General features: G+C 38.6%; 1 protein-coding gene across 3 annotated transcripts in view; it reads left to right on the plus strand.

Moving 5' to 3' along the window:
• Window positions 1-13,503, plus strand: part of SNX9 (sorting nexin 9) — a 95,148-nt gene that overhangs the window by 39,967 nt on the left and 41,678 nt on the right. For all 3 annotated transcript variants that reach the window (XM_057406598.1, XM_057406588.1, XM_057406579.1), the window contains exon 2: window positions 13,200-13,286. In XM_057406598.1, coding sequence (XP_057262581.1) covers window positions 13,209-13,286 — 78 coding nt within the window. In that variant the 5' untranslated portion in view covers window positions 13,200-13,208. The remainder of the gene's footprint in view (window positions 1-13,199; window positions 13,287-13,503) is intronic.

Below are 13,503 nucleotides of genomic sequence, written 5' to 3' on the forward strand. Positions count from 1 at the left end.
GGAGCCAATAAACTCTGATTTATAGGAGTAATACTGAAGTTGGTGACATTATTTTTGCAAGCTAGGTATTTCACAAGGCAGGTATTGATAACCTTTGTAAGGTTGGGCCCGTCTTAGTGTCAATTGCAACAAATTTTTATTTGTAACTTCAGGGGCACCTGTATCACACTGTTAAATTCTTAATTGTTCAATGTTTTGTCTACTTTAAGACCCCAGGTATCTGGTTCTGTTTGTAGAACTGGCCCCTTTTTTGTGGGGGGAAAAAGCCCCTTGAGGTGAAAGGTTAGACTGAATATGCTGATTTTAAAGGAAGGTATAGCTTACCAATACTTCTAAAACATGGAAATGTTGTTGAAGGCTTTGTTTTTCCATCTGATCATGATGCATTGTCTCTTGTGAATGTCCCTAAGCAGGTATAGTTAAACTATCATGGTTCTAGTAGTTGAAGTTAGGGAAATAATTATTTATATATTAAAATTTCAGCTAGGAAAGAATAACACATTAGACTTCAAATAAAGATTATTTTGCTTAAGTGTGTATCCTTCCTTTCAGCTTTCTTTTTGGTTCTCTATTGCTCTTATTAGTGTAACGAAGCCTCAAATTTTCCTTTGTGCCATGATGAAGCTGTTTGTATGTTTGCATTATGAATCAGGCAGAAACAATTCTTTGTTCTTTTTGCAGCTGGGAAACACGACTCCCTCTGTGATAAACCCTCCAAAATACACAAACTTTGTGTTCTGAAAGTCTGCCTTCTGTATTGTCCTAACTTTGAAAGTAGGCTTTTCTAGGAAACTGCATCTTAAGAGAATATTCACTTAATAAATCTTAATACAGCTGTGAGTTGAAATGAGCTTCTGTGCAGATTATTTCATAATCCATTCAGCATGTTTCACTATTTAAGTTCAGGAAAGCAAGATGTAATAAAAAGAATGAGATTACAGTTGTTTTATATATGTAGGATGTGATGGAACAAAACTAAAAGTGAAGTAAGAATTTTGATTTTTCATGGTCTCAATTATATGAAAAGTTGGGGGATTTTTTTTTAACTGTAATTAAGTAGATGTGAAAATTTGGACTTTTCATATTATTTTGGTGTGGTGGTTGGTTTGGGATTTTTTGTTTGTGGTTTTTGTTTGGTTTTGATTTAGTTTGGTTTTTGTTGTGGGTTTTTGTTGTTTGTTTTTTTTTTTAAGGGGCAACAAGATGGCTAGGGAAGGTGAAAATGTCAGATAATGCAAATTTACTGGAGGTTCCTGACCTGGAGTGAGATGTTAGGATGAGCACAAGAGCTGATAGAATCTTATTTTATGAAGATACAGGTTTTTCTGTTCTTTTATTTTTCTCCCTGACAGTATGATTTTTCTAAAGTTTTGTGATAAAGTGGGTTTATGCTGCATTGCAGCAATTACTAGTGCAAGGTTTCTGATGTCTGTGCTGGTAAACTGGTGAGAGTCCATATGATGCTATGCCTGCGTAATGATTCCTCTGACTCAGTTTTTCAAAGTTATTTCAAGCACCTAGTCATTGAGTCATCAGAGACTCATAACCAGGGGTTGTTATTTAGAAACATGATTACAGTAGCTAAAGAGAAGGAAGTCTGGTATCAGATGATGTAATAAGCTTCATATGGGTTATAGATTTGTCAGTTCAGATTTTTGCTCTGATAGCATTTCTCCATATATCAGTGTTTCAGCAAGGAGTCTTTACAGTTAACTGTGGTTTTGTAAAAACACATTTATTTTACTCCATTCTTTCAAGGTTTTTCTCTGTCAATTGTATTCCTCATTTAGAACCTCTGATTTTTTCAGGTCTTGAAAAAGCCCCTGAAGCAGGGAATATCCACACATTCTTGTGTTTATAAAAACCTACTTATTTGATTTGGCTATCTACCAAATTTCAGAGTTTACAGAGATTGCGAAGGGAAAAATGGTAGGAAAACTTTTCAGTTTTAAATATATGGATTCCCTCCTGTATTATATTTACTAGTAATTCTGATGTTGGAAGCAGTCTTGCAAAACTTTACAAAAGCAGGTAATGGAGACTGTAAAATACTGGGAGTGATTTGTTTCTGCAAACACTGCAGCAGGAGAGATCAACATTTAGCTATCTGAAATTACTTAAAGTAAATAACTATTAGTGTTCAGCATTTAGAACTAACTAATAGCTAATCTATTTTAAAGCATATTTTACAATTACAAGGTCATTCACATTCACTTTACGCTTCTCTGAGAGCCAGAGGTTGTGCTTTTATTTTCTTTAGTTGTATTCCTGCTCTCTCAGTGATTTATGACTGGAGTTTCCCAAGTAACACAAAGTTCAAAAAAACAAGCAGTGTTGTAGTAGTCCAGTAAGTATAATGTAAGTGTTACTGAGGAGGGAAAAAATAGATGTATATTGCTTACTGGAATATTTAATCTAAGCTCTGTCTGAGCCTTATCAGTTTGTTGGGTTTTTTTCCAAAGGTTTTTTTTCCCCTTTGAGCTATTAGTCAGAAATATCTGTGAGGTGGGGGGTGTGAGGGAGAGGTAGTTAAGGCCAGGATCATTGAACTTTGACAGACAGTCGTCTGTAAGAGCCACAGTAAGAGAAGGGCATGAGGGTCAACTCTTCTTTTAGGGAGCTGGCTTTACACAGGGTGATCCAGCTGTTCTGTAGTTGTGAGTGAACATTCAGGATATGGCATGGTATGAAGGGCATGTGAGCCATCCCGGGCACTGCTAGTAAGTGTGCTGCGTAGAGTCAAACCAGTGACTTTGTGCATCTGAACAATTTTGCTGGTGTTAGTAAAAACTCTTAATTTCCTCTTGTATTTTAGAACAGCTCTTTCCCCAGGCCCTGCCCCTTAAAGGAAGCCACTGTATAGGAGGGGTTTTCAATGTGCAAAGTAGGTGGCTGGAGGGAGGAGGAGGTGGTAGGAAGATTGGCAGTGCAGCTTGAGGGAGGTCCTCTGGGAGTCCAAGCAAAATAGCTGCTTCTGGGGATGGGCAACCATGCCTGACCTGGGGTTTCTGCAAGTGGGACTTGCCCAGGTGAAATCATTCAGTCCCACCTTGTAAAAAGTGGGACTGGTGTACAACTGGTTGATGGGCATTTTCTCATGACTTACTGTTGTGTTGCTGACTTCTGCTCTGAGTTGCCATCTGCTGCTCCTTGGCAAGAAAACTGTTGTGCTTTTATTTTGTGCATTCATATGGTATCTCTGTTTATACACAGTAGGTTTTGGACTTGCTTTGCTTTTCCCAGCCTTCTGAGACTCCAGCTCTCAATGTTCAGAGCAAAAATAAGTTGCCCTCTCAATTCTAGCTGAATTCAAGAAAAGCGTTTGTTTTCCTGGCTAATACAAGAAAATGGCTAATTTTGAAGAACAACTGTAAAAATCCTCTTAGCATAGCTTTAAAATGGTTCTCTTCTGTGTGAGGATTTTTTTAATTGGTTATGATTATATGTGTGATTTCCAGAGGAAAGCTGATTGATATAAGACTATTACATTTATTGTTCCTGTTAGTTCTGACTTAAATCCTAAGATTCCCTGGACAGCCTATACAACTCATCTGTCTGTAGCCATAAGGCCATGGCTGATGAGACACATAATTTTGTCCTACAAAGTCTTCATAATTAAGGTTAAATGTTCTATTTCCTCCACTACATTAATGCGGGAGGGGGAGGGCTAAGATTTCATTCATTAATCAAATATTGCAGTAACATATGATAATAGGATGTAATTAGTGCTTACCTAGTTACAGCAGTACTGTAATTTCCTCCCTTAATAGCCCTCTATTTGTCTTCTGAAAATGGTTGCTTATGGAATACAAAATTAAGCATCTTCCTTGATGCAAATAACTCCACCATATTCTTGGAAGCTTGTATATGGTGGTTGAATTGCAATTTTTATATCAACAGCTCTGTTGCGTTTTGTCAAGCTGCCAATTTTTCTAGTAATTTGTAAGGAAGCAGAAGTTCAGACTTTCTTTTCTGACTTCTTTGATGCTTTCTGTCACTGTAAAGGTTGCTGGTAGAAGAGTTTGTGTTTAATTGAAATAAATGAAAAATGGAGATTTGTAAAAGAGAAACTTGAAATGTTGTATGACTTAATCCAGTTCTGGCATTCATTAGCTCTATTTATTTTCTGGGGGGAGTGGGGGGTGGGGTGGTAGCGGTGGTGTTTTGGTGGGGGTTTTTTGATTTGAAGTGGGATAGAGCAATACTGCCAGTGTCCACGTTGCATTAAATTGCTGCATTAAACTGCAGGTGACCAATGTCCAGTTCAAGTGCTGGGTGTTCTTTGGCCAGGTCTAATGACTGGGCTTTGCATATTTGAGCTGCAGAAAAGCATAAAATAGCTGTAGGCTTGGATACATTAGAACCCTGAAAACCTGAACTTTGCCCATTTCTAGAGTCAAAAAGCTTCATCTGCTAAAATGGTAAAATGATATTCCGACATTTATGTTGGTAGAATAGTTTCCTCGCATGTCTTCATAAAATAAAGTAGACATAGAAATGGTTCAATTATTGGGCTTTCATAAAGTAGTGTTTCTAAAAAGGGCTAAGAGATCCCAAACAATTTGTACATTGATTAATGTTGGTTACTCAAGTAACAGAGAATTTAGCAGAAATACACATTGAGGATGTGTTCTGCTGATTTTTTAGATTCCTTCCTAGATGTCTTCAATTAGCTTGCCATTGAGTTGTTTTCCTATTAGTATTACCAGTGTTTGGGACTTCGAAGTAGTACAAATGTTCCATTCTGTATTTTACCAGGTCAAGCTTTATTTGAGGTAGCATCATTTTAACATGCAGGTAGTTTGCTTTGCTAGTTTTTCACTTGCTCTAGACTGGCCTGTGCTGGTACATTGAAGTGCACAACCTGTAATAGTATGGTGAGTCTGAAAAGATTTTAACATCATTAGATAACTTTAGTGAAGCTTTGTGCCTCTCCAATTACTGGGATAATTACTGTTTTTCCTGATCTCCGCTCCTGTTGAGGGTGCGCAGTTGTGTGACTACAAGCTGTCTTAATGAGTAGGTCACAATGTGGCAATTTTTTCTGGCAGAGGCTCTAGGCTTTTTCTGAAACCTTCACCACTTCCTGGCTTTGTTCTTTGGGGACAGGACTGCGCAGGTACAATACTGGTCACCCTGAAGTTTGAGGCAAAAACATAAGGGGACTCGGAGTGTCAGGCTTCTGAAACACACAGTTAAATATTGATTCAGCAAACTGCTTCAAGTGTTGCAGTTTGATTTCAGAGAGACAGTAATGACTAACCAAGGCAGATTTTAATCATGATTGAGATAAGTGTATCCTGCCTAACATCTGTAAACATCAAACCATGTTGTACTTGTTGTTGTATGTCCTGGTGTACCTGGAATTAACCTTCTAAAATTTGAAATAATTTTGTCCCTAGCCTATTTGGGGACCTGGAGTAGGTTGGTATTAAGAAAGAAAAAATATGGGGAACTCTGGGCACTTGGAGCAGTGCAGTAAATAGATTCTGAAAAAGATCTTCTGGTATCATTGGAGCTCTTCACTCACATTTAAAGATTTTGCAGTACACTGGTAATAACTTATAACTGGTTTATAAGTAACATTTTACACAAGAAAAACTTCAGGTGCTTAACCCAACTGAAAGCTGAGATCTGATTCACAGGAGTATCTGAGTCAGTATTTGGAAACATTTCTAAGTCACATGGGTGCGTTGCATGTATGTCTGCAACAGAATTTCCCTTGCTTCTGTATTGCTTCTGTTACTTGGTTTGACAGTGCCCTGTAAATAAGTCTGTATCATCCCACAATTTAGTGCATGATAGTTCTTTTGAAAGTATGAGAATTTAAATGCTCCTTTTTAAAACTACTGAGCTGCTTATAGATAATCCACAGACTTTAAAATTCTTGAGCACTGTTGTAAACTGGAAAATACCAGTTTCTCTTTGCTTTTTCCATGCTCTGTGGCAGTGGTTATCTACCCACCTGATTAGTAACTGTATGGAAAGAAGCTATAATTTGCTTTAGTATCTAAAGATTTTAACATCTCTTATATTTAGCACTTCTGAGAGATCTTCATCTTTTAACCATTTTAGTCCTCATACTGCACCAGTAACTCTCAGTCCTAGATGCTTGAGCTGAACAGGGGCTTCCTGACATGTAGGAATTCACTCAAATGCAAGTTCTTAGTATGCATGCTGCCTGTAATGCTGGCCAGGAGTGTGTTTCAGTGGGCTTTGATGCGTGCTAATGTTTGCTTACAGGTAGACAGCTATAAAGAAGCGCATGTTCTTTAAAACAAAAATTAGATGCACAACCAAAAATGAGCTGGACCAGCCTGAACAGAGTTCAGGTCTTCTCTCCTGACCAAAACCTGATTTTTAGCAAGACAATGAAGTCCTGTGTGGTAGAGCGGAAGAACTAATCTGCCCTCACTGAGGAAAGCCCAAGTTGCTGTGAAGAGGCTAATAAGTCATTGTCTTTATTACTACAGAAAGCATTTCCAACTCTCTTTAACACCTGAAAACTTGCCTAATCTCTTCTTTATTACGTAACATCATACAAAAATGATTTCAAAGAAAGCTTATTGCACCTTTAATTCTAGAAGTGCCAGTGTGAGCAGCATGCGTGCTGGTGGTAATAAGGTATTTCATTGCTGTTCCTTACCCCGTGAACACTTCAAACTATTTTGTGCTTTTTGGAAACTCCTCATGCATTGTTAACCATTTTCTTGCAATATGAGATAATGAATACTTAATTAAATACCTTCCTGAATATTGTAAACACATGCAGCTTGTGAGGCTGAAAAGGAGCTCCCTTTCCACTTCTCCTCTGTCAGCAGGTATGTTTTATTAGCTGGAAGAAATAATGCAAGTCTGTTTCTTAGCTTTTTATTTGTATTTAATTTGCTTCTAATGTTCTTATGGTTAGTGGTGTTGACTTCAAATGGCTAGCTGCAGGCTATTTAAAGTATTTTAGGGTTGAAAAACTGCTAAGAAAGTGAGCGAGATGGTCAAGAGACACAATATTTATTGTGAAATTGTAGAGTAATGTGAGGATCTAGCAGTTACAGCTGGTGAGGTACTTGGAGTAATGATACCTGAGTATTTTGACCTCTCTTGTCCCAGAGTGGTGTTCTGGACTGAACTTGGTTTCATTTTTTGGATGATTTTGTTTTAATTCTGATGTTGCTGAAAGCAATAAGGAAATTGTGTTATAAAAGAAGTGTAATACTAAAGGGATTTATTTTAGACAATTGAATTTTAATTTTTACCTATTGTTTAATAAAATCACAATAAAAAACAGTTTGAAGGCATGGTTTGGTTTCTTCAGGCGAGTATGCTTCTTGTCTCATAGAAATGCCTGTGAGAGGAACAAGTGTAGAGATTTCTTTACAGTAGGCAGGACAGGAGGTAGTTGCTTCTCCAGGCTGAGAGGCATAAGGACTTGAAGAGACACTTAATATTTCTGCATAGGCTATGCAAATGTACACTTTGTCAATCAGTCTGATGCAGTTGTCATGGAGAAGCTAAAATGAAGAGTAATTCTTTTTGGTCAAATCATAGCTGCAGATGTTGCAGCAGCTGCAGTGAAAATCTCTTCAGTCTTGGAGTATTTACTGGCTTTTGGATGAGTTTGGCTTTCAGGGTAAAGGGTTGGGGAAAGGTTAAGTCTGTCTAAACAATCTCCACGTTGGAAGAAAGGTAGTATCCTCAGTGCTCTGAGATGGGAAAGAAGCAACGGGACTCCTGCCTGTGTTTCTGAAGCACTTGGTGTTTTTCTGAGCTCTTTGGACGTTAGTTGTTTTAAACTTCTCACAGTACCCTTAGTAATATCCACAGTGGGGACTTAGCATGTGTTTTGACTTGCTGAGAGTATTTTTTCAAAGATTCATTAAAATGGGTCAGTTAAGGTAGTCTGTGAAATGAAACAATGGTTAAACTGTCACTTGGAGCCTTGCCTGCCCTGCTTGCATCATTTCTGTAGCTTTGCTAAGGTAATAAAGACAGCTAGGGCTTTAAAGCTGATAACAAGTCAGACATCTTGCAGTTGTTCTAAACTACCTCAAAAACAATATTGGACAGTAATCACAGTGCAAATTGCTGTAAAAGATCAAACAGTACAGAGCTGAACATGCAAAAATAATCTCAGTTCCCTTTTGTTGGCAAAGTATTGCCACTTTTTAGACTACATGCTTCATTTTGAACTGTTCTTTTGGATGTAATCAAAAGATACTGCCAATTTCTGAACTTACTGATCTGCAGCTAGTATTTTGTCTTTATCCTTTTATTTCTGCTTCCTCAATTTCTCTAATCCTGGGATCCTAACCTGCTGTTTCTGTTTTGTTCTCTTAGAACTGCCGTGTAAAAGATGTGTTTTATTTCTAAAAACAATATTGGTGAGAAAAGTCTGGGAGAGGGAAAAAAAAAGTACAAAACCAAACAAAACAAATAGACAAGCGACACCTCCTTTCCCAAACCAATCCAACCAACCAACCAAAACCCAAACCAGAAAAAACCTCCCCCAAAAATGTGACAGCCCCCCCCCCCCCCCCAAAGAACAGATGTCAAAAAACCTTGTGGTAGAAAATGAATAAAATGTTTGTGAAGACAGAAAATGTGTTTTACTATTCTGTGTTTCCAGATGTAGTCAGCTTGCTGCTTACCGGTGTTTCTCAAGAAGCTGGTTTCAAAGGCTTACGTTTATAAGACCTACTGAAGAATATTTGTATTACCTAATACAGTTTTTGTAGCAAACCTCTCTGAAGTTTATTCATAACGGAAATGTTACTGGAGTTATTTGACCAAAAGCCCTTTGTTCTTCATTCCAGCTAAAAGCTTAAGCTGCTGTCCTAGAAGAACAGTTCAGGTCTGCTTACTGCCAAGCCTGTTTAAAATTTGAGGACTTCAGTTCTGAAGAGTAGTCCTAGCTAATGGTTAACTTCTTTATAAAAATGTTTTACAAGGCTTCCCAAATGATGTTTCTGCTTCTCTAGTGGGATGCAGGTTTCTCTGAAAAGATTTATCTGCCCCATTTACTTTCAAAAACAAAATGGAATTTGTTCCTCTTTTTAATCTCCTCCTGTGAATCTGGGAACTGCTGCCCCCAACAACAGTAGGACCAGAAACTGGAGGTGAGGCATGAACCTGGAAGGTGTTGCCCTCCTTGCTGCTGTGATACAGCAGAGGTATTTCTGAGACGGTGACATCAGGCAAATGGAAACCTTTTTCCTTTTTATAGTAGTTTGTAACTGAATGTCAAGAATTTAAATAGGGTTGGGGCTGATGCCTCTGCCCAAAGAAAGGCTAAAGGGTTTTCCATTTTAACAATACACTTATTAAATTTGGGGAAAACAGCTAGGGACTTAGTTTCACTTTAGAATTTGTGGAGTTTATACTACTTTCCCATTAAATCTGAACAGTAGGAAAGTAGCATCAAAACTTACTTGTCATGAGTTCTTAGGCACTCGATTTCCTAACTCAGCAAACGAGCCCAAAAATGCAAGTGTTACAGAGAGTATCAGCAAAAAATTTGAGGAATGTATTTGAGACATCAATATATGAATTGTTACAGATGTGCTCAAATGCTTAATGTTCTGTAATAATTTATTTCTGCAGTATTGTGAGTCTTTTTATATATTATCAGTTTCTTAAACTGCATTAAGGCAAAAATAAATTTTGTTTATAACTTTTCTCCCGTTTTCTAGTTGGTTTGTTGTTTGTTTGTGCTGGTTTGTTTTTTTTTTTCTTTTTTTAGCAACATGTGAAACAGACATCTGGAACAGGTGAATAGATAGACTTTGGCACAATGACTTTATTAAATTCTGTGTCTCTCTCTTGGTTTTCCTTCCCTACAATCTGAAGACTTCCAGATTTTTTTAGTAACTTTATTTCCCTGCTGCATCTGGAGAACCTAGTATTTGTATCTGTTCTCTTATTACACATAAATACATCTTACCTTTCCAGTTTGGTCATTACTGTGGGACGTTTTGAGAGTTTTCCTGAGCACTTGTAAAATCTGCCTGTGTCCTGGTGAGCACACATCATTCTTATGGATAAAAGCAAGAACTTCATACTATGGTGAGCTACTTGAAAGCTAAGAAGGCTCCCTGGTTAAGAAAGCTGCTTTTCCCATGGTTCAGATGCTTAGCATCTGAGTGTTGTTAAATTGACTTGCAGGACCTGGATAAGTATTAGTAACCTGCTGTAAAAAGACATGTTTTAACACCTTCATCTATTAGTGCTGAGGGGAAAAGCCTGGAGGGTGGCACATTTTACCCCCCTGTGTAAAATGTTCTTGTATTTCAAAAGGTATGCTGATTGGTTTACTTTTTAAGGAAAGTAAGGCAGCTTATTCTTATATTTGCATGGAGGCCTGCTTTACTGCTGGAAAGAAAACAGTGTTAATACTGAAAACAGTTTTCTTCATCTTGGTTTTACGTGACATGATCTCAAAGTGCTGAAAGCCTCAGTTCAGAATGAAAAGCTCTCATGCAAGGAGGCATTCAGAGTATTTGGGGAACATGGTTTTCTGCAGTGTTGTGTTTCTCTAGTGGAGAAGACCAAGTGATTGAGTTGTTATGCACGTGGTTCACATTAGCTTTGTCAGTTGAACTACAACATACAAATTTTTGCTTGGCTCTATTTTTATTTACACTGACTTAAAGTGTTTGTTACCAGCCAGAAGTATTTCCACATGATAACCAGGGGAGGGGGAGAAGTTGTGCTTTTTCTCGTTTTATATCAGAAGAAGGGATGTCTGGATGGGAATCGTAAGACCCTGCAGTTTTGGGGCAGGCAGGGCTTGATGGTGAATGTTTGTCTTCCGGGACTTACTTTTTTCCTACCACATAGCTTGCTTTCAACAGAAATCGTGATTTTGCTGTCATCTTCATGGCAGAAACAATTAGGCTTTAGGTTCATTTTTGTTCCTTCCCCCAACCTGACAAGAAGGACCTCATTGCTGTACACAGTGTCTAATGTTGTTAGTGATGCCAATAAAAAATTGTTTTTCTTGGATTCAGTTTGTTTTGTTTGGTTTTGGGGTTGGTTGTTTTTTTTTTGTGTGAGTTGAGGTAACTAACGTGTATGTCTACCTGGTGAAGAGGAGACCATAGCCTTGCCTTTTTCAAGATGTGCTAGTGAAATTGGCGTGTTTCCTGAAGTAAATTTTCTGCTGATTGTAATTCTATATAAACTGGAGAAGTAAGGGCTGTGATGTAGTCTGCATTGAGTATTGATGTTTTTGTTATGGCTGTCAGTGTTGTCTATTTCTGTTTTTCTTTTCTGACCTATAGTCTTGCTTTTCTTTTTGTTGTTTTTTGAAACTTCAGCATTGGCATCAATCACATAAAATAATGTATTCATTACTTCTGGGGCACATAAAGACTTGAGGTGTAAATAATAAGGTGTTAAATTTATAAGTTCTACTAGTGTCAGTTTTCTTTCAGGGGAAGAGAAGCTTAGATAGAGGGTCTATTGTGGTCAAGTTTAAAGTCTATCTTATGTACTGTTTAAATGAAAAGCTAAAACTTTGATTCTAGATCCCCCTTTAAGAGTCAAGGGGGAAAAAACATGCAGCTGCTCTCTGAATCCATTTAAACAGTTTATGAGAAAATACAGTCCCTCTAATTCCTGAGAGCTTTCTCTACTTTTAGATTGGAAAGGAATTTAATAGCAGACAATTAAGATGTTTGGGACCGTAATTTTAGGCCATGTCGTAATTCTTTATATAAAGTAGAACCGTTCTTTAAACGTTAAATAACTTTGTCCATGTTTCAAACACTACATTTCTTTATGTAGCGTAGTAGTTAGTATATAGCAAAGCTCTTGTATGTCTGAGCACTTCCATGAAGTTGGTTTTGTTTTTCCTTCTCTCCCTCAAGCCAATATGTAACAGGCCTGCTCTCACTGTTTGTGCATTTGCATAGTTCCTCCTGTGTACAGAGAATTTCAAAACAATTTACGTACAACTTTTTATGTACAGCAGTGCTTACTTACATCTGCCGTTACTTGTTTTTGTGAATTGCTTGCTCTCTGAAACGGTTCACTTTACCCAAATTGGAGTTGGAATGTCTTGGGGGGGGTGGGTGGTGTTAATTGGATTGTTTGCTTTCTAATTGGAAGTTAGAAGCCTTACCTTTTCCTGGAAAAGGTTGTACAGATAGTTCTGGACATGGCAGAGAACAGCCAGTTTTAAACTGTGAATCTTCCTGGAAAATAATCATAGAATGGTTTGGGTTGGAAGGGACCTTAAGATCATCTAGTTCCAGCCCCCCTGCCATGGGCAGGGATGCCTCGCACTGTAACATGTTGCCCAAGGCTCCATTCAGCCTGGCCTTGAACACTGCCAGGGACAGAGCATTCACAGCTTCTTTGGGCAACCTGTTCCGGTGCCTCACAGTAAAGAACTTCTTCCTTATATCCAACCTGAACTTCCCTGTTCAAAGTTGAACCCATTGCCCCTTGTCCTGTGGCTGAATAGGAATAGGCTAAATAGCCCCTGATGAAGAGTCCCTCCCTGGCATCTCTGTAGGCTTCCTTCAGATATTGGAAGGCTGCTATGAGGTCTCCACACAGCCTTCTCTTCTCCAGGCTGAACAGCCCCAGTTTTCTCAGCCTGTCTTCATATGGGAGATGCACCTGCCCCTTATCATCCTTGTGGCCTCCTTTGAGCTTCCTCCAACAGCTCCATGTCATCCTTGTATTGAGGACACCAGAACTGCACACACGCCGAGCAGGGTCTCACAAGAGCAGAGTAGAGGCGTAGGATCACCTCCTTTGCTTCTTCTGATGCAGCCCAGCATACCGTTGGCTTTCTGGGCTATGCATGCTGAAGCTGGCTCATGTTTAGTTTCTTGTTGATCAACACCCCCAAGTCCTTCTCTGCAGGGCTGCTCTGAATCTCTTCTCTGCCCAACCTGTAGCTGTGCCTGGGATTGTCCCAACCCAGGGACCTTGCACTTCACTTTGAGCGATAATGATCATCTCTAACAAACTCCACAGGAGATTTTCATCTTATAAAGTTTGTGTTAGTGTTTACTTTGGAGTTTTTCTTAGGAAATGTTTGTTTCCTGCATGCTGAGTTGCTCTTTGTACATCTAGCCTTACTCCACTTACTGTTTCTGCTACTTAAGAGTAAGTTGTGCTGATACTTGCTTCATAAAATCTTTTTGAAAGAACCTAGAAAGCTCACAGCTATATTCTTTTTACACATACAGGCTCGTGTTATGTATGATTTTGCTGCTGAGCCTGGAAACAACGAGCTGACAGTCAGCGAAGGAGAGATCATCGTAATTACAAACCCGGTAAGACCCGAGATGGAATCAAGGTTTCAGTGCGCTTTCTTACCCAATTCTAGTAGGTGGAAGAAAAGGGGTTCTGGGTGACATCGGATGAAAGCTGTGGCGGAGGTAACATTTTAAGTTGCTTCAGGAGCTTAATGCTGGTTCACAAAAGTAGAACTAAAGAAATAGTTTACCACTTTTAAGGTAGTTCCTGCTGAACAAGACATCTCTGCGTTAA

Source organism: Pezoporus wallicus, unplaced genomic scaffold, assembly GCF_028554395.1.
Source record: "Pezoporus wallicus isolate ANWC-B61680 ecotype Strahan unplaced genomic scaffold, APGP_CSIRO_Pwel_v1 contig_3817, whole genome shotgun sequence".
In the NCBI taxonomy this organism is placed as follows: Eukaryota; Metazoa; Chordata; class Aves; order Psittaciformes; family Psittacidae; genus Pezoporus; species Pezoporus wallicus.